This window comes from Pteropus alecto, unplaced genomic scaffold (assembly GCF_000325575.1).
Source record: "Pteropus alecto unplaced genomic scaffold, ASM32557v1 scaffold170, whole genome shotgun sequence".
NCBI classification, from domain to species: domain Eukaryota; kingdom Metazoa; phylum Chordata; class Mammalia; order Chiroptera; family Pteropodidae; genus Pteropus; species Pteropus alecto.
Genome location: NW_006429634.1, coordinates 1,024,907 through 1,049,400, shown reverse-complemented (window position 1 = coordinate 1,049,400; position 24,494 = coordinate 1,024,907). Strand labels below are relative to the sequence as shown.

General features: G+C 42.6%; 1 protein-coding gene, 1 long non-coding RNA gene and 1 pseudogene across 7 annotated transcripts in view; 1 reads left to right on the top strand and 2 right to left on the bottom strand.

Annotated features, from left to right (window-relative positions):
• CTPS1 (CTP synthase 1) overlaps positions 1–23,743 on the bottom strand; it is a 28,490-nt gene extending 4,747 nt beyond the window's left edge. For 4 of the 5 annotated variants that reach the window (XM_025050285.1, XM_025050221.1, XM_025050259.1 and 1 more), the window contains exons 1-14: positions 23,603–23,743; positions 20,314–20,492; positions 18,580–18,750; positions 16,172–16,272; positions 15,249–15,365; positions 12,565–12,648; positions 11,989–12,069; positions 9,309–9,460; positions 8,041–8,173; positions 5,394–5,482; positions 4,415–4,509; positions 3,673–3,735; positions 1,652–1,695; positions 266–362 (exon numbers count right to left, since the gene is read on the bottom strand). In XM_025050285.1, coding sequence (XP_024906053.1) covers positions 266–362; positions 1,652–1,695; positions 3,673–3,735; positions 4,415–4,509; positions 5,394–5,482; positions 8,041–8,173; positions 9,309–9,460; positions 11,989–12,069; positions 12,565–12,648; positions 15,249–15,365; positions 16,172–16,272; positions 18,580–18,750; positions 20,314–20,479 — 1,393 coding nt within the window. In that variant the 5' untranslated portion in view covers positions 20,480–20,492; positions 23,603–23,743. Of the gene's footprint in view, positions 1–265; positions 363–1,651; positions 1,696–3,672; positions 3,736–4,414; positions 4,510–5,393; positions 5,483–8,040; positions 8,174–9,308; positions 9,461–11,988; positions 12,070–12,564; positions 12,649–15,248; positions 15,366–16,171; positions 16,273–18,579; positions 18,751–20,313; positions 20,493–23,480 lie in introns of all 5 variants that reach the window. The other variant, XM_006903984.3, reaches the window with a different exon arrangement.
• LOC112469569 lies at positions 12,955–13,073 on the bottom strand (annotated as a pseudogene).
• Positions 23,744–23,795: 52 nt separating the features above from the next.
• Positions 23,796–24,494, top strand: part of LOC107196124 — a 45,632-nt gene continuing 44,933 nt past the window's right edge. For both annotated transcript variants that reach the window (XR_003047728.1, XR_001517466.2), the window contains exon 1: positions 23,796–23,919. This is a non-coding gene — a long non-coding RNA (uncharacterized LOC107196124). The remainder of the gene's footprint in view (positions 23,920–24,494) is intronic.

The window sequence follows — 24,494 nt, the reverse complement described above, 5'->3', positions numbered from 1 at the left end:
ATTACAATAGATTTCACCTAACTGCCTCATTCTGGTGAGTCATCCACACCCAAGGTCCCCCAGTCCCTGCCTGCACGACCTGTGACCTTTCTAAGACCCACACTGCCATATTACAGTGCATCCTAAAAGAGCATGAATAGGAAAGTAAAACAAAGAATTTCAAAAGCAAGAACAGAACCCAAAATGCCAGAGCCCAGCACCACCCCAAGACACGCATCCTGGAGGTGCTGAGCCAAAGGCTGGGCCAGGGGGAGGCAGCTCTTACTCATGACGGAGTTCTTGGTCTGGAACAGCGTTCTCCTCTTGCCCAGCCTCATGGTCCCGCCCATCTGCCCAGGATTGTGTTCTGGCATGTCTATGACCTGGAGATGTACAAAACACAGACATGCACTACAAACTCTGCTTCCGTTGGAGACAGCCAGCCAGCCAGCACTGAATGAAATAAACCTGTGAAGAGGCTCTAATCCCCAGGCTTGCTTTGTAAGAGATGTTTGTCACAGGGGAAAATACCTCTCGATAATCACTTTTAAACTTTCAGTGGGTAGGGGATGAATCCTTTAGCTCATGAGCTACAGGAACAGCTGTGTCTGGTCCTTCCCTTGGTGGCTGTTCCTGCCCCCAGCGCTGTGGATCGTAAGTGCTGCTGGGCTATGGCATGTTCGCACAAGGGCTGACACAGCTGCATGAAGGACCCCAGACAGGATATGTTATAACGTGTCTCCCCTGCTAGCCTGCTGACCTGCTCAGAGGGGAGGGATGCTCATCTGGGGTCTGACAGTCCCAGCGGGGGCTTAGTAAACATCTATCTACAGTACGGAGAAGCTGAGGCACCTCAGCCCGGAGTCCAGCCTACCACTCGGTCCTGTGCTCCTCTGAGCGCTGTCTGGCCTTGAGGACCTTTTCTATGCCCCGCCCCCTCCCCACCCCACTACAATTCAAAACCTTTGCTCTCTTCCTCCTAAGGTCTGAGTATGAGCAAAGTTCAATTTCAAGTCGACAAACATGTACTGATGCTACTGAAGTGCCCGAGATCAAGAGCTTTGTCCATCCTGTTCGTCACAGCTTCCTCAGTGTCAAGAACAGGCCTGCCACCCCTGGGTTGGGGATTCAAAGGCAAATAAAGGCACTGTGCCTCCCCCATGAACCACATTCCTGTGATAGGAGATATAACGAGGTATGCCGGCCTCACAAAGCTTTCGTTACTATTAGATACATCAGGACTATATTCCAGCAGTTCTTTAATAATATGCCCCTCTCCCAGAGTTGTTGGGGATTAAATGGATCAATATATATAAAGCAGTGAGAACAGTGCTTGGCATATAATAACTGCCTCTAAGTGTTTCATATCCGTATTATTATAAGGTGCTCCTGGGAGGTAAGGGGCGTTGGGATGGAGAATTATTTTAATCAGGATCATCTACTTGGTACCTGTCCTTAAAACTTTCTTCGGCAAACTAGGAAGAGTGGTGGGAAATTATGCAACAAAAAACAAGTTCTTCCTATGAGGTAGGTGTGAATGTGCAGGACCTCAGGGTTTTTTGGGATGAACCCAAGTGGTCTCATTTGCTGTCTCTAACCATCATCAACCACGTTCATAAACATCCCTTCCACACCCTTCTATGCCCTGGTGAGATTCAAACACTGGACTCACCACAGGATGACTGGTATTGGGGTCAAACTCTGTAGAATTGGCATCTGAGGAATCAAAATACTTATGTTAAGAAAATAATTATGAACAAAACTGATTATTTAAAAGTTTAATTCCTAAGCTCTAAATCATAATTTCTTTCCTCAGTTTAAAGTCATTCAGTGTTTAGAACAAAAATTAGGGATAACATTAAAAAAAAATCACACACACATGCAGATGAATTTTTTGCATTAAATCTTAAACTCGCTGGATGGAGGTCAAGCTGTATAAAATGGGAACATAATCTAATACTCTTTAGTCAGATAATGAATCCTTATGACAGTTCTCATACTGTCTCAATTTTTTACACTTTTCATTTAAGACTGTCACCCTCCAAGATGGGTGAGTACTATTTCTTTTTACCCTCAGCATCTTATACATTGCCCTACTCGACTTTCCTCACTCAATAGCTAAATCAGAAATTAGTTGATTTCAAAACCCAAATAACCTTTCTATCCTTCACTGAATTTGCCACCTAACCATAAGCAAAACCACTAAAAATTAAAAGGAAAAGCACTAAGCTCCTGGTGCTGAGTGTCTGGTTCTATGTGAATATGCTAGGTATCGTTCCCCTGCTGGGCCTTAAACCCAGGCCAGGTCTCAACTGAAGGAAAGCTCATCACCAGGTCACTCACCACCTGGGAGGCCGAGTGGGTGGAGGTGACGGCTGTGGAAGGGTCCAGGGTGCCCAGAGGGCTAGCTCTAGGTGGTGGATGGTAAGACAGTACCTGCCAGTTCAGAGGCCAGAACTAACGGGCACACTGCCTACAAAACTTAGCCGACCTCCCTAGTGTGAAGCAGCCTCTCAGAAAAAATGTGAACTGAGCCCAGCCTGTTAATAGCAAGCTGGCCACAGAAGAACCACTTGTACTTTGTAAAGCCAGACCACTTGTACATTCCTTTAGGTTGCTTTGTTTATTTTTCTTAGAGCTCGCAGGTCTTTCTGAAAACTTGGTATTTGTTGGCTGGACTAGAGAGAATAAAGGGGCTGGGACAGACTCTCCCAAGGGTGGCCCCAGTGAACCACACTGCCAGTATTCACACCTCATGGTTGTTCCCTCCTACCTGTCCCCCTGCCCCATCTCACCCACCACCCTTCCCCTCCCCACCCCGCCCCCGACCACTGACTTTGGACGTGGCTGTGGGACATTAGCAAGTTTAATAGGTGCTTGCACTACTTGGAAGCCAGTCGGTCTCCATGCTGTGAGGAAGCTCGGTTTGAATTAGTGACTGATGAGTTGCCACGTGAAAAGACCTTTGCGATGTCCTTGCTGGGCAGAGCTGAATGCAGGGGAGGGTGATCTCAGACACACCCCATGAAGCAGAATACCAGTCAACCCACAGAATACTGAGAAAGAATAAACCATCACTGGAAGCCACCACCGAGTTTTGGAGTGGTCTGGACACAGTAATACAATTGGCTGGGCACAGAGCCGACGTTATTTCCTATTTGCCAGGCCCTGTGCTGCGACTACCTACATGCAATATTCATTTAATACTTACAACCATGTGAAGTGGGTATCATTATTATCCCATTTTACAGAAGAAACAGAGGCCCAGAAAGCCTGAATCATTTGCCTAAAATCTCCTACAAAAAATGCTAACGTCCGAATTTGAGCCCAGCTCTGACTGGCTCCACAGCCTGAGTTCATAATAACTGCACAGCCTCACAGAGTTTTCTTACTGGACAAAAGCTGAGCGACAGTGACGATGGCAACTGAAGTGTGAGAATCTCCAGAGCAGGAAACACAAGGGAAGAGCCAAGGCTGCTTGCTCAGTGGCATTCTCTCCTTCCCGGGGTTCACTTGGAGGAGCCCTGCTTTCCCTCCATAAACGCAGCAATTCCCTGCTACCGCGCCCCACGAGGTACTGGGAGACCAGGCCCGTCCTTCTCCATGGCTCCCAATCACCCAGCAGGCACCAGGCTTCACATCTTCTAGGAATATTTAAGCAAGAACTTAACAAGTTTTTAAGTAGACAATTACCTTGCCATCCCAGCACATTTCTTGAAAATTCAACCACTGCCAACTGCATTCCTAAACACACACCTTGAGGATGGGAGAGAAAATCAAATGAAGTTCCAGTGAAAAGGCAGCATTCCTACATTTCCCACCGGCCTGCCACAGACTGCGTCCTGTTTGTTCACAGCATTCCAATCCAGATTCTCATAACTTCCTGCCGTAAACAAGGACCCCGCTACACTTTATCTGTATCAGATTTCAAAGACCAGATCTAAGTGTATGCGAAGATTCCAGGTTTTGGAAGTTATTCAATTTTAGAAATAACATTCTTTTCAGTACTTAAAAGTTTAAGTTTTCCTACCCTCCTTCATTTAGTTCCCATTTACAATTGGTCAAATTGAAAATCACTCAAATTTACAGCATGAGAAATCATCCCAAATCACTTCGCCCAGTTACAGTCAGCTGGCGTTCCAAGTGAGGATGGAAAACAGTCTCCCATGCCATGCCCAACAGCTGGGTTCAGTAAATGGACAAGACTGCCTAACCGAATTCATTCTCCGAAAATTCCACGACATCTAGTCTGCACACAGCTCCAAATTTTGAAGTTTTCATTTTGAAGGAGAGTTTGAATTTCTCCCAAACAGAACCAACGAGGCTTTGGTGTGAGCTGCTATCTGGAAAGACGGCACCTGTGTCTGGTTCTGGCAATCCCATTTTATTTACAGGCTCCCACGTGGCACGTTCTTTGCTCTTTCCTACTTCTTACCCAAAAAAGGCTTCTTCTGTTTCCGAGCCCAGGCGATTGCTTGGATTTTTCCTTCCGTGCCTCGAACGCCAAATCCCCCTGGAACCAGCACTCCACTGTTCAAGAGAGCACACGAGGTGAGCCCCCCTTCCACCAGTCCAGCTCACAATAACCACCCAGCGGGCCGTTTCCAAGACATTGATGCCATGAAGTTACTCCTATACTTTGCTACTGGACTGTGACTGATTTCGGGACAGCCAATGAGCTATACGTAAACACTATGAACTTAGAAAACGCACACAAAACCATGGTTTTTTTCTTAGTGACATTATAAAATGCTTATGACGTAAAAAAAAAAAAAGATGGCATACATAACTATAATAGTGCTATCACACAGTATTTGTCCCAGGCGCGGACTCATTCCTATTTTTAACATATATTAATATAAATGCAATTTTTTTACCTCTTGGCTTAACATGTTCCCCAAGTAGGAAGGAGGCCTTTCCTCATTGGGTCAGAGTGCCACACTGACCTAAGGTCTTAGTCAGAGTTGTATGGCATCATAACATTCAATTGTTCTAGTAAACTAGAAATTCTTGCTAATGTTTTACTATCACAAATAACAGTGCTGAAAACAAACTATTCATGGGATCCTATTCATGGGATCTCGATAATCTTTAAATAACCCTCATCAATAGATGCACACAACAAATAACATCAATAAAATTAGAAAGCGTTCTCTTGAGATTCAATTTTAGAAATAACATTCTTTTCAGTACTTCAAAGTTTAAGTTTTCCTACCCTCCTTCATTTAGTTCCCATTTACAACTACTTTGATAAGCTGTATTTTTTAAGGCTTAAATCATCCAGTATGCAGTCTTTCCAATAATTAAAAGATACTGAAACAACTACGTCTACTACCAGCACATGAAAGCATAGCTCTCTGCCCATTAAAACAGCCCCGAAGCTGCTGGAAACCGAAGGCAGAGAAACTCCTTACTGGGCGCTGCAGAGCTTCTGCCAGGCTTCGTGGTAGCGCACGGGCTCCTCCTGTAAGGTGCTCGGCTCCAAGTCCGTAGAATCGATGTACTGGGGAGGGTTCAGACGGGGGGAAAAGAAGCAGGCTCGTGACTCCAGAGCCGTGTTCTTTCATAATTTCTAAGTATCAGTATCAATGTTCCAACTGTCTCAATGTTAAAATAGTTTTAAAATGATAGTCTTAATATACTTAAACCTAATAATAATTTTAAAATAAACTTTAAAACCTTTCTCATATTTTAAAATGTAAGTGTGTCCTTCAAAATCATTTAACGCCCCGATCCAGCTCTATCTGCTCGATGCTTCATCTCTTTAGGATCCACTGGAGTAGACTCTGAAGTGTTCTTTCTGTTCAATTTTTCCCCATCTCTCTTCTATCCAGACTGCATTTCATCTCTTTCAAACTTTATTGAAGTATAATTTACATACAGTAAAATACAAACATTTTAAGTGTCCACTATGAGTTTTGTCAAACAGATGCACAAAGTGGGACCCCCACACCTCAATGAAAATATGGAAAATTACTGTCATCCCACAAATTCCCTGTGCCCTCCGCACACCACCTCCTCCCAACCTCCTGTCCCCGATAACCTCGGGGCTGCTTCTATTGCCGCAGGTTTTGCCTCTTCTAGGACTTCATATGACTGGAACCATGCAATGCGTAGCCCGCTGTGTCTGCCTTCTTTTGCTCAGTATAATGCTTGTGAGATCCGTCCCTGCTGCTGTGTGTGACACTAGTTTGTTCCTTTTTATTGCCAATCAGTTTTCTATTGTGGGGATAGACAATGTGTTTCTCTACTGACTCATTCTGGACATTTGAGCTGTTTCCAGATTTTGGCTATTAGGAATAATTGTCCATTTGTATAAAAAAATTTTTTGTAGACATATGTTTCCATTTCTATTGAGTAAATATCTGGGAGTGGAAATGTTGGGTCATATAGTAAGTGTATGTTTACCTTTATGTGAAACTGCCAGGCTGTTTTCTAAAGTGGCTGTACCATTTTACACTGCCACCAGCAATGAGAGTTCCACATCCTTACCAACACTCTTAGCCACTCTGGTGGGTATATGTTGGTATGTCACTGTGACTTGATTTGCATTTATTTCCCTGACAACTAAAGAAAGGTATCGGACATCTTTTCATATATACCGTGTGCATCTTTTATGGAAGTGTCTGTCAAAATCTTTTACCTACTTTTTTTTTAGATTGTTCACTGTTTTCCTACTCTCTCCTGCCTTCTGCTTCCTGCACTGACCTCCCTGAACCTCTGGATAGGATCCAGGCTCAGCTGAGATTCACGGCCACATCCTCACCGGCCTGTCTCCAGACATCCTCCAATTTCTCTATTTCCACGTCCTAAATTCTCAACTATTCCCTGTCTCCAGGCCCTTCTGATGGGAATGCTCTTCCATCTGCCTCATCCATCTTCCCAAACCCACCCAGGGGTCCTTCCACGAAGAAGTCTGCCTTCCTCACACATCTACCATAGCAGGATCATCCATCTTCTGTTTGCTCCTGTTATACCAAAGAGATCTTGCTGACTTTCTATTCACCTCTTACTTCTACCACCTAACAAATAGTAGGCACAGACTACCTCCAAGTAGATAAAGCAAATAAATCATCCAAAGAACAAAAAAATACGAGAATAGTTTAATGAGATCCCGTAATTCTTAAAACATGTAATAGGTCGTTCTACAGGAATCTGTTCACCAGCACAAAGCAAACTAAATTATCACGCTGAGAAACACCTGAAGAAGTAGGCGACAAACCCCAGTGCCAATGGTGAGAACATCTCCTCCTGAAAAGCTCCAGCTGGGGAGCTATGATGCTGGGGGAAAAAGTATAAAAGGGACAGGTGGAAGGCTTTCCAGAAGAGCTAACACAGACAGTACTTCCTTTATGCCAGGCATAGTGCTAAGCACTTTTTATGAACTCATTTAATTCTTATGATAACCCTATGAGGAAGGTACTATCACTATCCCTTTTTAAAGATGAGGAAACTGACACACAAAGAAGGTTAAGTAACTTGCCAGGGTCACATACCTTGTAAGCAACAGAATCAGAATATGGATCCTGGCTCTGTGGCTCTGGAAACCATGACTCTTGACACTCGACTGCCTCAAGCAGACAGACAGGGACCATGTCCAGACATTCCACCGGCTCAGGTTCTCCTCACCACGTCACAGAGCAGAACACACTAACTACTACCTACTGGGTGCCACCCATGTTCCAGGCACGGCTGGGCGACTGAACGCATATTTTGGAGAAACCTCCCAGCTCTATGTGGTGGACATTAGCATTCCCACTTCACAGATGAGGCAAGTGGTACCGTGCTTCTGGCCAGCCAAGCCCCCCTCATTCCCACGGGGCAACTTCACGTGGTCACCTGATATTCACATCCAAGCATTCACCCTCTCTCAGCTTCTACTCTGAATGTCTCTCTCCTTCATTATATCCTGAAAATGCCTCACTGTTCTCTCAAAGCCAGGAATCCACCATGAACTTTTATTCCTAAAAAAATTGAGCTCCAAAAATATAAAGCACCAATGAGATTAGAAATGGCCCCCCTGCTCACGCCCCAGCTATATCCACCACCCCACCCCCTTACCTTGATTTCCAGTTTGTGGTTGATGGCCAGTGCAGAATGCTCCAGAGCTTTAATGACAGAGGCATACGAGTCTGAGAACTTGGTGTACTTGCCCACAAGGGCAATAGAGCAAGTCTCCAGCAAGCGATCATATCTATCAAACAAAGGTCAAAAAACAGCAAATTATGTACATATAGCCATGAGATCAAAATTCCCTTTTAAAGAAAAGAAAAACAAGTCTGGGAAGAATAAAATGGGAGGGACTATTATCTGACTTCTATGTATAGAACAGGAAAGAGGAAACAATTTTCAGATCAATGTGGCAGGCTTTTTAAGAAAATAGAATTTTAGTAGCTGTTACAAAGAGATGGCTTCAAAATTTCACACATTTTTAAAAGTAAATTAAAATCCCAAAGGGCATAAAAATCAACAGACAATTCTTAAGAGTTAATGTGATGAAGGAAATAGTCAAATATAGTATAGAACATTCACACAATAGTCCATATTCGTTAAAAATTTTCATTATAAAGTTTAATTAGTAACAGAACAAAAATGTTTATAATATTTTATGAAAAGATCCTAAAACTATGTGTCATTTTTGTAGCTACAAAAGATATACAAGTGAAGGGACAAAGACTGAAAGGGAAAATGTCAAAATGAAAATAAATATCACAGAGCAATAGATTGAGTACCCCCCAAATGCTCATTGATACTGTCATATTGACTTTGTAACTACAACTAAGGCACATCCAGGCTCTGAGGCACTGTGTAACAATATCTAATGCGATATGTGAGCATCACAGAGCTTTAAGAGGAGGAAAGAAGAGTGGGGACAATTCTCAAAGTGATGAGTTTTGGCAGCAGCAGTAAGGAAAGACTGGAGATCCTTGCTGATCCTTTTCTGGTGTGTGGTGAGTGACATGTTCCCAAACGCAGCTCAGCTATTTGAGATGCTACTCAAGAGTGTTCCAGGCACTGTCAGCCATTTGTTTGCGTGGGCCTCAGGTATGTGCACTAACCCACTGTCACTAGGATACCTGTTTGTACTGATTTTCTAGTTGATGGGAGACAGACATGTAATCTGAACTCATTGTGACCTGGGCTAGCTCTACCAGGACTTCCTCATCCACGATGCAACTACTTGAGGACTGAGATCCTTTCTTAACACCCCTTACCATTACCATCTTTTCTAACACAAACTGATAGCACGAGTAAGAGCTGAATTCCCTGAGCCCCTACAAAAAAGAGAAATTAGGCTAGAACTGCCAGCTCCTTATTATGAGGCAAACCTGTCAGCCATCTCTTTCCACTTCATCAGCATTCTTCGTGGCTGCCTCTCAATAGGAAGGTCAAGTCTTCGAAGAAAATAATCTACAACCCCCTGCTCCTCTAATAACAAGGGGACTCGGTAGATGGACGAGACATCATGGACACAGATCACCTGTTTAAAAACAAGCAAAAGTTATTTAATAAAAACAAAACCCAGGCTGACAGCCTCCGACTAGCCATATAACCTTGGGAAAATAACTGTTCTAAATCTGAAAACGGAAAAGAGGGCAATTTTCTAGAAAAATATAAATTACCAAAACCAACTCAAAAAGAATAGAATAGTGGCCAACCTCTTATGAACATGGATGCAAAAATCCTTAAAAAAAAAAAAAAAAAAATCATGTCCAAGTAGGGTTTGTCCCCAAAATAGTGGTTCTCAAACTTGGCTGTACACTGGAATCACTTGCGGGTGCTTTTAAAAATCCATAAGCCCACTACACCCCACATTATCTCTGGGGGTAGAAGGCAGACATCAGCACTTTTTAAAACTGGGTTTGAGAACCACTGCATCAGGAAATTTAACAGTGGAATTCAATACATAGATTAAAGGAGGAGAAAAAAATCACTTCAGCGAATGCAAATTTTTTTAAAAAATTCAAAACCAACTCATAATAAAAATTCTTGGTAAATTAGAAATATTAGGAAAAATGTGAAAATATAAAAAATCCATGGCAAATATTTGGTTTGATATTTAATATTAAAGCTTAATATTTAAAGTCTGGAACAAGGCGAAACTGGCCATTCTCACTACTCCTATTTAATGACGTACTAGAGATACTAGCCATTACAATTAGATAAGGAAAAAAGGGTATGTCAATGAACTAGAAAATAATAAACAACTGACACTAACTGTGTAAATTATTGTTTATCTATAAAAACCAAGAGAATTTATAGTAACAAAAATGAACACCTCTAGATAAATCTAAAGAACAACTTTACAAAGATAAATCAATCTAACAAGCAACTTTAAAAAGAAAATTATAGAATTTTATTGAAGGATAGTCTTTTCAACAGATAGGGCTGGAACAACTGGATATCTATAGACAAAAGATGTATTTCAACTTTTAATGAAAAAAGTTACTATATTTAAAAGTTAACTCACCATGGATCTAGACCTAAATGTAAGATCTTAAATTATAAAACTTTTAGAAGAAAACAGAGGAGAAAATCTTTATGACCTTGGTTAAACAGAGTGCTTAGATATGATACCAAAAGCATCTATCTATAAAGTAAAAAATGGATAAATTAGAGTTCATCAAAATGTAAAAGCTTTTGTGCTCCAAAAGATACTATTAAGAAAATGAAAAGATAAGCCATAGACTGAGAGAAAAAAATGTGCAAATCATCCCCAATAAAAGACTTACATTCAGAATATATAAAGAACTTTTATAACTCAAGCAACCCAATTAAAAAACAGGCATAAGATTTGAAATTAAAATTTAAATATAGAAATACTTGTCACATTTTTTAAAGTGAATAATTTTAATGACAACCTATTCTTTTACAGAATTGAATTACCTTCATTTGCTAGGACAGAAATATCTAAAATAATTGAAGTGCATAATAAAAAGGCTGTTCATAACAATAGAATTATTCTGATGTTCCACATACTTAGTATGAAGCAGCATCCTTTGACAGAGCTCCCAGCTCAGGAATCACACTCAGGAACACTGACCTCAGGCCTTAGGCTACCCTCACTCCCTAAAGCTTGAGCCATCATGGACATGGAGATGACAGCTGCCTCCGTAATGGTCAAAGGCTTTCCTCTTGCTCTACTAACTTCAAAGCCAGGCCAGTGATTTTAATTTTGTTATATTCACTTCCATACTTCTAGTATCCCTGTAAAATTCATTCTCTTATTTTAACCCTGCTGCTTCATTCTCCCCAGTTGGGCCCTCCTGCTGGGTCTCCTGACCCTCAAATAACCTACTACTAGTAAAACAAAGCATCCATAATGTAATCATAAATTCCTTGACCTCAACTCCCCTTCTACTCTACTTCAGCCAAACCTAACCAAAGCCACAGTCTCAACTTAACATCACTAGAATTACTATACCATGTACCACACTTAGATATATTAGAGGTTCCAAAATTTTAAATTTCCTGTACTAGGAACCAGAAATATAAAGTTGAATACGATGGTCTTTGCCCTCAAGAAGCTCAAAGTCTGAGGGGAGACAAATACACACACACACACATACACAGACACATATAAAGGGCTCACCACCAGTATCTGTGAGCCTAGAGAAGGATTAACCTGAGGCGCGAGGGTGAGGAGGTTTAGCAGGTAAAGCTTCTCAGACAATACTGTGTCCTAGCTGGACCCGGAAGGATGAAAATGAATAGCAGGATTATCAGGCCAAGAGAAATGGGGTGGGGTGGGGGTCAGGAGGAGTGGCAGGGATACCCATTCAGCATGGTTGGAGCAAAGAGCACAAGGAGTGGGGAGCGAAGAGGCAGGAGAGGTAAAGGTATGTTTGGGGAACCACAAGACATTAGGTAATGGAAAATCACAGAGCCAACGGGTATGAGTTCTAGTGAACAGTCTACAGTCTCGAATTCTGAAATAACAAGCCTTATGAAACTGGTTAAGAGACTTTAGCAAAAAAGGATTCACATGAAGATGGAATTTCTACTTACCTGTTCAGGTTCAACGTGGCAGAACATTGATATTTTCTCTTTCACTGATGTGTCGAGAGGATTTGAGCACCTGCACACAACCTGGCAGCAAAGAAAACAAGACATTTAGACAGAAGGAAGGGATTACAAAGCTGGGTTTTTCTCCTGATGGAAATCAAAACAGACATTATTACATTATTAAGCTAACTCCTAGCACAATACACACAAATTATGAAAATATCACGTTTTCAAAACTGAAATTTCTAAATCTCAAAATGGAGAAACCTAAGAGAGTGGTAGAACAAATGAAGAGACAGATTACTGAACCATTCGAACCAGCTGGGCTTCCCTCAATGTTCTTGGGTGCGGGAAAAGGAGTTTAAACCACTGGCTGAGAGAAGAAATGAGACAACGGCCACACACATGCCAGGTTACGGTCATCTTTATGAACTTTAGCCTGGTTCACAGCACTAGACTTATTTCTCCACTATTAACTAAAAGCACGCCAAGAAAACAAAGGGTCTGTTGGCCATAGAGGAGAGATTTTAATTAGACACACAAGATAATGCTGAAACCAAGTGAAGAGAAAAATCTTACCAGATCCGGGGAAAGCCCAAGGCCTCTGAGTTCCCGAACACTATTCTGAGTGGGTTTAGTCTTCTGTTCCCCAGTTGAACTTGGCTATTTTACAAAAAGAAAAAAAAGTTAATTTCTCTCTGAAAAGGAATTTTCAAGTATGACTTTTCTATATTATAATTTCTAAAAGTTTTATAACTTTACATTTAGGTCTAGGATCCACTGTGAATTAACTTTTAAATACAGTGAAATAGATAATTTGATCATTTATCTAATTTAGTTTTTATTTTTGTCAAAGGTTACACACACACACACACACTTTTTTTTTTAGGTGAGGCAACCCTTGGTTGACCTCACAGATTGCAAGGACCTTGCCAGCTTACAATCCCTTATTTTTTTATTTATTTTTTACGCCTACCGCACCTGGTCTTCCTAGGTGGTCTCCCATCTAAGTACTAACCAGGCTCGACCTTGCTTAGCTTCCAAGATCAGAAGGGATCGGGCTTGTTCAGGGTAGCAGGGCCATAGACATACATATATTTTAGAATCCAACAGTTCTACAAAGTTTGTCCTAATGACCAGTGGCGCTAGCCCTCATCTCTCTTCTCCCCTTTTCCAAACCCTAGAGACAGTCATTCTTCCATTCTTTTAACTGATCCTTCTGGTATGCTTTATTGCTACTCTTGACATTTAGTTTGAGGCATTTCCTGTTTATTTCCCTGTTAGATAAGGAACCCACTCTCTACTACACATGCACCTATCCTGTGCCTGCAACCTGCATCTCATGATCACTCTTTAGTGTTTGCATGCTTTTGAGTATTTAAACTGTCCATGATTAAACTATGTGCCACACTTTTCCCTTCTGGTCCAAGTGTTTGTTTTCTTTGTTAGGTTTTCTTGTTTTGTTTGTTAGTAGGCTGAGTTTCTATGTACTAAATTATCTTTATTCTCCTCTCACACTTAACAGATACATTTTCTAGGTATAGAATTCTAGGTTGGAAATCATTTTCCCGAAGAAGTTTTAAGGAAATAGCTTCATTATCTTTCAGCTTCCAGTACTGCTGGTGAGAAGTCAAAAGCCATAGTGATTCTTGATTTTTCTCTTTAGAGCCTTTTAGAATTTCTGCTCCACTATTCTGAAATTTCACAATGACATACTTTGGTGTGGGTCATTTTTCATTCACTATGCTAGGCGTTCAGTGGGCCCTTTCAATTTAGAAACTCATGTCTAAAAATTTCCTTGACTACTTTGGATGAGAAATCAGAAAACTTTTTCTTAGGTTTCGTTGGCCAAGCAGCATGGACAATACCTAAACATATTGGTGTGGCTCTATTTCCAGACAATTTTATTTTCAAAAACAGGGTAGGTTGATTTGGCCTGTGGGGCATAGTTTGAGGTCCCCTGGTTCAGATTACTTCCCTCTCCCTTTCTGTTATTGTTTGGAAATCCTATTATTTGGATGTTAGAATTCCTGGACCAGTCCTCTAATTTTCTTGCCTTTTCTCTATTTTCACTCTCTTGATCTTTGTGCTTTATTTCCTAGAGTATTTCCTCAACCTCCTTTCTCTTAAATTTTTCTTTTCTGCTATCCAATTTTTAATTACCAAGAATTCTTTTCTGTTTAATGGATGCAGTTTATCTTAATTCTCTTAAGTTTTTAGTTTCCTGCTACCTGTAGAGCCTCAATTTCCTGTAAGTTTTTTTTCTGTTGTTTTGGTCTCTTGCACATTAAGATGCTTTCTCCAAATGTCTGGTGATCACTGGCTGCCAGTTCATACTTAAAAGCTAACCAGAAGCTCTGAGAGTGGGTAGCCTTGCCCACCAGGGTCCTCATGTGGGGATCTGGCTGGCCTGTTTCACTGGTGAGCCCCTAAGAGCAGTGCATTTTCCCCTGGGCTGCTCATATACCCCAGGAAAAACCTTATAGTCACCTATGTGGAAGGTCCTGCCTGGCTGCGATGACTCTGGGAAACAAGTGGCAGAAGAAGGTAGGGTGTCTCAACAGCACAAAATTACACTGAACCCCCATGTTTTTAGTTCAGTATTACTGCCTTCAACTGTCCCTACTGTTTGCTCATCCAGAAACTCTCTCCAGAGGAAACACCTACAGTCTTTTGACAAGGTGGGGGAGGGGTTAATGCCCCACTGTACACGTTAGGGAAGAGGACGTTGAGGTCTAACTGCTCCTGAAACAGCAGTCAGAAGCCCCACCCTCACCCCCACTCCCAGAAGCACTGGATGCTGCCCATTCCTGAGCCTCTGGGGGTTCTGCAGGGCAAACAAGGTTGCTTCTCTGTTTTTTCTGATGTAGGCTTAGGATCCAGCTCTCCCAGGTCTGTTAGGTCAGTTTCTACATGTCTAACTGCTCCCTGCTGTCCAAATTTTTGTTACTGGTGACTCCTCTCACAGTATTTATCTTTGTGAATTTGTGTCTTTAAAAAGAAATCCCTTTACTCTAATTGTAGTGGGGTTTCACCATATGGTAAAGACAAATAGATATGTTCAATTCACCTTCTCTAACTGCAACTTCTCTGAATAATTTTCCAATGTTTTTCCACTGGATCTTTTCAAACAGCATAATTATAGTAAGAAGTTTTTTTTCCCCTGCTTCCTGTTCCTCAAATACTTAAAACTGATAAGGAGTGACAATCATCCTTTTCTCCCTCCTCACCATCCCCACAAGGAAAAGTTTTGAATGCCTTACCTGAGGAACTAAACTGACGTGAATATTACAAAAGTTTTCTCTTTTGACTTTGAATTGGAACTGACGGAAGGCCTCAATAAAGGGCATGCTCTCTATATCTCCCACTGTTCCACCGAGCTAGAAGAACAAAGTTATTTTAGAGGTTCCTCCTGTGGTTTAGTTTTCTAACAACAGCACTCTACCATCTCAATTCCATGATCAATAACAGTATAATGTGGATTCTTTTGCCCGTACAATGTCATTTAACAGTAATTAGACATTTCTTTGTGCTAAAAGATTACTTTTTTGTATAGGCTAACCATTCCCTAAGGTTATAACGGATCTTTCCACATCACTTCAAGAAAAAGGTCAAGTAAAAGATATATTAATTATTTTATTTCTATAAAAGTCACAAAGCAAAGGAAACTAAATCTTATCTACTCTTAGCCATGAATAATGCTCGTATTAAAAAGCATCAGTTATACAAACTGCTAGAACTTCTGAGTCTCCTACTTTCACAGGAACACTGAGATCCAACAGCTAGGATCAGCAAAGCAGGAATACAGAAACTGAAACCAAAGGGGGCTCATTCACTCAGAGAGATTAATACTCCTGCCAGAACAAAAGCCGAAGGTCAGCTGACTTTCTCAAGAAACAGATAAAAATGTGTCACAGTCCATACTATGTGAACGTATAAATGCTGAAAAGGAAGACTCCCTTGGACCTTGGACAAAGTATCTCTTTCGATGGCACAGCCATTCCACATAACTGTTACTGTGCCCTCACTACATCAGTTATGAGGGTCAAGGGCTACATCAGTTATGAGGGTCAAGGCCTTCACTGGGAATTGTCTTATCAGCTGCTGAAAGCTGACTAAGGAGGTAAATATGCCCACTTGGTCACCTACCCAGGAATCATGGCGTTTAGAAAAGACTCATACATACCTCAATAACACACACTTGAGGTTCTAAGCCATCTTCATCCACAGGTATTAATGCCTGTCTCATCACCCACTCCTGAATTGCATCTGTGATGTGAGGGACAACTGAAAAGGAGAAAAGAAGTATGTGACTTATACTTGTCCATCAGCATCTATAAGACAGACACATTTACTGTGACAACAAATGGCTGCACTCTTTGCCTGCACAGAGAGGCAAAGGGGTCACAAAAATATTTTAGAGACCACTCATAAATGGCCTTAAAAATTCTTGGGTTCACAGTCCCTATGGCCTCCTTTCCAGATTTCCAAGTTGTAGCTGGAAGCACTATAAGAGAGTAGGGCTTAGAGTGGCATCTTAACCCACATCAGAGCTTCTGCCCCCGTGCAGAGACTATCCTGGCTGCATAACCACACAACAGACCATGTGGCCACCCCATTGCTTATAGCTGAAGGTGAGCACTTCACACCTGGGTGCTTTTCCAGGAACAAGAGAAAACTAGGACCCAGTTCCATTATGTTTCCCATTTCCCAAAGGGGAGACAATCCATTACAGAGAGAGAGTTCGGTGTAGCAGAGCAGGAAAGAGCACATCTGAGCTCGGAATGTCTGGGTTCAGTTCCACCACTCATTAGAGGTGGGTCTTTAGGCAAATTACTTAACTATTCTTAAGTTCAATTTCCCTATCCATGAAGTGGCAATAATAGCTTCTACTTCATAAAGCTGTGGAAATTTTATGAGACAGCATTAGTAAAAAGCTAAGTGGAGTGCCTAGCATGTCAGTGCTCAATAAATGCAAGCTATCACTAAACACTTTTAAATCATAGCTGTCAGGCTTTAATGGCAAATTCCTGAGGGGCAGAGATTACTGTTTAACTTGCTATGTATATTGCCAGAGTGCCTCAAGCACAAGGATATTCATTATCTATTCCATACACAACAGCCAAAGTGACCTTTTAAAAATGCAAATCAGAGTTCACCACTTCCCAGGTTTATGCTCTTAGTAAAATCCAAACTCCAGATGGCCCCATATGACCTGGCTGTAGCCCACCTCACCCACCTCTCTTTCCATCCCCAAGGGTAACTGTGCTCAGGCTTAACAGCTCCTTGCCATTCCCTGACCATGCCCTTTGCAGCCTTGGGCCTCTCCATGTGCCCTGTGTGCCCGCCTCCTTCCATTCCTCCCATGGCTGGCCTCTCTGCTCACACGGCCTTTCCCAGGACGCTTTCCCTGACCACCTGTCCAAACCGGCTCTCCCACCACTTTCTCAATCTCTCTTCACTCTACTTCCTTCAAGCATCACAGCTCCTATCAGACAGCTCACTCCTTCTGTTTGCTTCTGTCTCTCCCATAATGTAACCTCCACAAGGGCAATGGCCTCTTTGGTCTTGTCCATCAAATATTCCCAGCATCAGGGAGGTCAGACCTCAGTGAGCATTAAAACATATTTGATGAATGAATAAGTGGATGAACACACTGGAGGCCTAGAACAAGAAACTGAATGATCGAGATCATGTTAATTTCTAATTGATCCCTTGTGTGTGTCAGGAACTCAAGAGAAACACTTTAGTGATTTAGCTCTTTTAATCTTCCTAACAGCCCAGAGAGGTAGGTACCGTTATCATCTCCATTTTAATTAAGAAAAGGAAACAATATCTGAAAAGAGGTTAAATAATCCATCCATGTTCATAAAAGCTAAGATCTCGACATGACCCAATTAGCCTAGAATCTGGTCCGGCGCTGCCCACTGTCTGTAGGACCTTCGGCTTTCAGTCCAGTAAAGTCTAAAGCCAAAAGCAGATTTTCTCTCACAACTTGGATGAAAGCCATTTCTCAGCAGCCCCTAAAATCTGGACTTAATGCTACTCTATTAGACCAGTGGTTTCCCAAACCCACATTTTTCAAATCAGCACTTTTCTCAAATGAACACTGTGCAAAACCCCAATACAGCAAACAGATACAAGTGAAGTTGTGCTGGTGATAGCTCAGGAGGACCCAGAAACTCAATTCTCAGACTCCCCCCTACCCCATTTGCACTGATGACCAGCCTGAAAACCATGTACACGATGGATGTTCTTTTCCCTATCACTGCCTATACATAGTAAACCCCAGATACACAACACACACACACATACACGCATGCACACACACAGAGTCTGGCTTACTGCCCTAATCCAGTTGCCTTTATCACTTCGCACTCATCACTGTATAAAAACAACAGCTCTCTGGACTCAAATAATGCCGCTGAACTGATAGCTTCAATGCCATCCACAGAGCACTGATGGCTTCTTCAAGTTATTGAGTAAGCAGCCATACAAACCTGAAATTTCAACTGAAGGCAGATTTCAGTAACAATACACAAAAGAAATTCAACTGGTTAAGATTTTTAAACCTTGAGGCAAATCCAGAATTACCTTGGACAGTTTTCCCCAAGTAATCGCCTTTGCGTTCCTTATTAATGACATACTGGTATATCTTTCCGGTGGTCAGATTATTGTCCTTGGTAAGGCGGATGTCAAGGAAACGCTCATAGTTACCCAGGTCAAGGTCTACTTCCCCACCATCATCCAGCACAAAAACCTCACCTGCGGTAAAAAGTGAAAATGTTTAGGATAAGTGAGAAATTGAGAAATACGTATAACATGGCACAACTTGCATGCCAAAATATAAACACTAGAATAGAACAAAGTCTTCATTCTCTATACATGAAGCAAAGACTTTTATTTCTAGAAAACTAAATAGGACATAAAAGAAAAAAGTCACCAATCATTCTCCAAAAGGTAACTTCACACTTCCAGTCTGTTAACAGACTCAGTTTGAATCAGGAAGAGTTCTAAAATAGCACGGAATGGAAGGAAATTACAGTTCAAAGGGCTGTGGGTATATGGGACTTTACAGTTAGCATGGCATCAACAAAGTCTCCTACTTGAGCAGAGCAAGGTTTGAAGCATGATAAAAGCATGATTTGATTCAAAACTTAAACAAGACATATATTAAGGTCACGCTGATTCTAAAAGCCAGCTTCTGGACTACGCTTTAGTCCTAAACAAAGTTGTGAAACTGCAAAGTTTCTCCCATCCCTTTGTTTAATATTCATTTCTCAAACATCATTCTAGAAATTTTGCCCAGAATGGTTCATTCTTACCATCACAATAGGAGACAAGTTCAAGAATAGAAAAGGAAAAAATGTCTAATTTTCCCCCTCAAAGAGACAGCTCATCCTCTGCTCAAGAAGATTCTATTAAATATTGCTTCAGTATGTCCATCTTTTCCTGTCACTATTTATTAAAGATTTTTGCTCTGGTGAGACTATCCTTATAGATTTTTACCTCAACATTAGAAAGTAGGCGTACGAAACAATTTAAAAACTTAAGAACTATGTTTTAGCAGTACATCTACCCCAAATTTTAAGCAAATAATCTTTTAGGTGATTCAGACAGTCATACATCACACAGTTGAAAAGCATTCAGCAATAACAAAGAAGTAAAGTGATATTCTTCTACCCTCCCTTAATGGTTTCAACTTTTCACTCATCTCAAAAGATGCTCATTTATTTTATCCAAACTCTGTTAGCAAAATAGAATCTCCAGCTTATATATCATCCAACTCCAGCATCTATCTATTGCCTGAATCCCTGCAAAGTGGTCTTTTATCTTCTGTTTGAATGAACACTCCTACAGCTAGAAGTCAGTTACTCACAATTGGAGAGCACTTACTATTATAAAGATCTTTTTTATATCAGGGAAAATCTATTTCCTTATTATAACTTCTTTCCATGCATCCTTTCCCTAAAGCTTGAGGCCACAAAGAATATACATAATCCCTCTTTCTCAAATATTTGAAGAAAGATTATGTTACCAGATTACCTTTTTGCAATCAAAGTGACAAATTTTCACTCAGCTGCCAAAAAGGTCATTTCTATTATTTCTATTACAGAAACCTCTAGACTCTAATCACTACGTTGCACAGTAAGAGTTCTGCTTCCTCTCTGTCCAGGAGAGAAAAGCATCATTCTGCTACTCTAAGGATCTTTTTAGAAGACAAGAAATAGCAGTTATGTTATGCAAAACACACACAATTTCCAAGGGCTGACATGTTCCTCTATATACTGTACAAACACTTAAAAAAAAAAAATGCATTTTGCTTACCATGTTCATAAGGAGAGAATGTTCCGGCATCAATGTTAATGTATGGATCAATTTTAATTGAAGTTACATGTAAACCACACGACTTCAGTATTGTACCCACACTGCTGGCGATGATTCCTTTTCCAATTCCTGATATAACACCACCAGTAACTAGAATGTACTTCATTTTACTTTTTGACCTGGGAAAAGGAAAAATTACAGATTAAATATATCTAAAAAAAAATCAAACTTATCTAGGTTCAAATACCGGCTCTGCCACTTACTACCTAACCCTCTTGGAGCCTCGGTTTCTTGTCACACTTCAGAAAGTTGTTATGTGGGTTCTTGAATCATTGAATGGCTTCAGTTAAATATGAGTTGAAAAACAACTGCTAATTGAATAATGTAACTTGTTTTTTTTTTAAGCTTTGACAACAACCCTGAAAGTCAACCTAATTAAAAAAAAAAAAAAAAAATCTTTAAGCTGTTGATAGAACACTATGCTCCAAATGCTGGTTGACGTCACCACCAGACAATGGGATACAAAGCAGGAGCCTCATTAGGGGAAAACAATTTCACTCTTGGATGAGCACTCTCCCCCAGGAAAGAAATAGTGTCTTTGGCTAAATTACAATGTAGCACCAAGAAAACACAGATCCTCTAGGTTATACAAGACAGAATAAAGGGAAAGAACTTCAACATTTAAGAGTTGCAGTTAAACCTAAAAATCTTTTAAAGGGTGTTCTCTTCTGTAACTTAACAGTAACTTACTCCTTGCCAGCAATCTCTCCCGGGTATGCTCTGAGGAGAGTTTTATACGTTGGAGGAAAGGGACATCAGATAATAAACCTGAAGCACATATGGGCAGATTAGATTAAATCTAAAAGTCAGGACAGTTGTGGCAGGGTTTGGAAGAAACAGTACCTTGACAAGAAATAAAAGGGATGGATAGATGCAAGAACAGCAGTGGCAAGGGACAGGTTAAATAAGAGGTGGAAGAGACAGCGAGAGGCTCGCCAGGGAAAACATATCACTGGCCCCTAGCTTCAGAGGCCCAGAAACATCATTTGGTCAGCAAACCTAATGTAATCAAAATGAGAAATGTAATCAAGTATAAGAGAATGCTTGCTTTGGCACAGTCAGATCCTCCTCAGAGCACTTCATGTGAAGCCAAATTATAAAAATAAGCTAAGAAAAGGAACAAGGAAACAGGAGTTCTGCTTGAAGCACTCCCCCACCCGGCTCCTCCCCAAGGCAGGAATGAACGAACACACTTGGCAAGGAGATAAGAATGCTCAGAATGTCTCTCCCCTCAGACAGCAAGAAGGACACTGTAATCATGTCTTGCTCTTTCTATCTTCAGCATTTCCAAAAGCATGCTTCTTGGTTTCCACAAAACGCATATGGGATTCCCAAAAAGGGTTTTGGAGACAGATAAATCAGAGAAATGTTGGAATGCTAGTTAAACAGTCAATTGGTTTCTTTAATGCAAAAACTCTCGGAGCCTTTAATAAGTTAACGTTCAATGTGACCTCCAAAAAGGGATATATAGTATGCAGTCTCCCTAAACTTGTTTGACCCCAAGGCCCTACTATTTGAACACTTCCTTAGTGACACACAAATAACAGACTTGGCTATGTTTTAGATATGTCCTATCCAGGTACATCTTCACGATTATGCAATTCCTCAGCCACTTTGAATGTGTTACAGAACGAGCTACTTCTACAGAAGATTCGTCTCATCCATTTACATTTGATTTGCTCCAATTTCACTCTAAGAGGGTGATTCTTGCAGTCTCTTACAGTGCCTGGCAATAAATATTTAATGTATTCAAAGACCAGGTCAGGGGCCAACAGGACTCATCCACTCACATTCACGGACTACCCACCACATAAGTGCTACTGTGACAGATACTTTGGGGACCACAACAATTAATCAGATTGGGGCCTATATCTCAAGTTGCGAGCGGTCCAGAGACAAAACATTTGCTAAGAAATGAGTAATCCAGCGATGGCAGAAGCAGAGGTACAACATGTGAAGGGTATAAAAGGAGAAGAGAGAGCAGAAAGCTTTCAGTGGCAACACCAAGATAAAGTACCATGGCCCATCTAGAAGGTAAGAGAAATCCAAGGGGAGAAGACCTAGATTGCTCCTGCTTTGTTGACCTGAGATTTGCAATGAGCCTTGAAGGACTGTATGACTTAAAGCATGGGAAAGGGAACGAAGTGAAAAGGAAAGTGTAGGCTATCTACAGAAAACAGAGGTAGGGCCAAGACAAGAGATGGGGGCAAGGAGGAGGAAGACAGTGGGAAATGGGTTGGAAATGTAGGCAAGGGGCCCAAATATGCGGAAACCTGAATGTCCAATCTGAACTTTATTCTTAAGATGATGGAGATATCGGAAGGTTTTCAAGCACAAATAACAAATCAAGATGCAAAGATTAAAAAAGCTTCTTATTTTGTTAAATGTTGTGAAATTCAGTTCCAGCTCCACCACTTACGTACTGAGACCTGTCAAATCACTTAAGTTTCCTGAAGCCCTGGTCCCTACATCTGTAAAAATGGGGTAAGAATCTCCACATTGCCTGTGTCACAGGGCTGCTGAAGATTCAAAATTATAATGTGTAGACGTAAGTGCGCCACGCAAACGTAGTGAACTTCTTTCAAATGCAGCATCTTCACTCTGGGCAACCGGGAAGGGAGGCGGCCAGCTGTGGGGCCGAAGCGGACTGGCCCGGTGAGCTCCAAGGCCCCTTCCACTACCGGAGGGGGCCGAAGCCAACCTGCCGAACCTATTCCACCGCGACTGGCCTGTCTCGGATCTTGAAGCCCTCTCGGCGAGGCTACCGCCGTGCCTTGAGGACGGAGAGACGTGGCCCCAGGCAGTCCGAACCGAGCGGTACCCTCCCGGGACTGCTCGGGGAGGGTTGAGCAGAGGAGGCTCCCGCACTCTACCGCCCTCTCCATCCCGCAAGCCATCCTTGGCCTTTTGGTCAGCCTAGCCAGGCCGCGCTGAAATGGGCGCTGCCGGGCCCCGCAACCCGGGCCCTGCGCCCACTGCGGCCCATCTCTCCAACGGCGCCCAGCCACGCGGCCCCGCGCGCGGGAGCCGGCTCCTCGCCGGCCTGGCCGACCGTCCTACTCCCGTTAGGTACACAGCTCATTGGGCTGGCCGGCGAGCCACCTCACCCCTGATTGGTGGGAGCGGTGTCTGTCACCCAGCCGTGGGGCTGTCCCGCGCCGGGCTCAGCTCGCGCTGCTGATTCCTGCACGGGAGAACAGCTCTCCCGGGATCTCTGCAGTCAGCCTACCTGAGGCCGGCTTCAAACCTTCAGTCAGCCTAGGAGCCAGAAGCGGGCGATGCGTGCGGTACGGCCCAGGCAGCCAGTGAAGCGACCCGGCCGCATGCGCCCGGCAGTCTTTCACGGAGGCGGGCCCTAGGCGGTGCGCACGCAGAGGCGGGGGGCGGGACGGGCTGCGGGCCCTCCCCGGGGCGGGGCCTGGGTGCGCGCGGCGCAGGACCGTGAGTGCGCAGGAGCGGGGCGGACGCACTCTCCCACTCCCCTAGCGGCGTGTCGCGGATCGTGCTCCAGCTGTGGACACTAGGGCGGTAGCTGTTCGAGACCGGGTAGGTTGTGGCATTTCTACCAAGCAGCTTTTGACACAACGGGTTGTGCAAACTTCCTCTCTTAAGGGGGAGGAGGCCGTTTTTGGATTCACATATGGTAAATCCGTCACCTGGCGGCAGCCCCCTGCCCAAACAGCCTGAACAAGTACGCTAGATCCATTGGACTGTGGCTCTGAACCGCCTGGCCTTGTGGGCAGACGGTCACTGCGCCTGGTGGTGTGACCCCAACCCATCTGTCCCGCCGCGCCCCCTGGATCTCGGCCTGTAAAAGGGAAGGCCAAAAGAGCGGCTGAGCGCTAACTTCTTCCATACCTGGCTCCCTTTTCCCCTACATCTACCCTGACGGCGGCTGCTTTAGCTGGACAAGGGTCCAGAGACGTACAGTGTCATATAGGTGCCATTCACTGAGCGCTTACTGAGTGCCACGTGCTGTGCTAGGCTCCAAGAACCCTGTCCTGGGTCCAACGATGTAGTGAGGTCGCCTGATCACCTAATTATACGTCATGATTTTCGTAAGTGCTTGCTGCTGAAATGCCCATTGTCAGGGGAGTAAGTGCTGGGCTGGAGGACGCGGG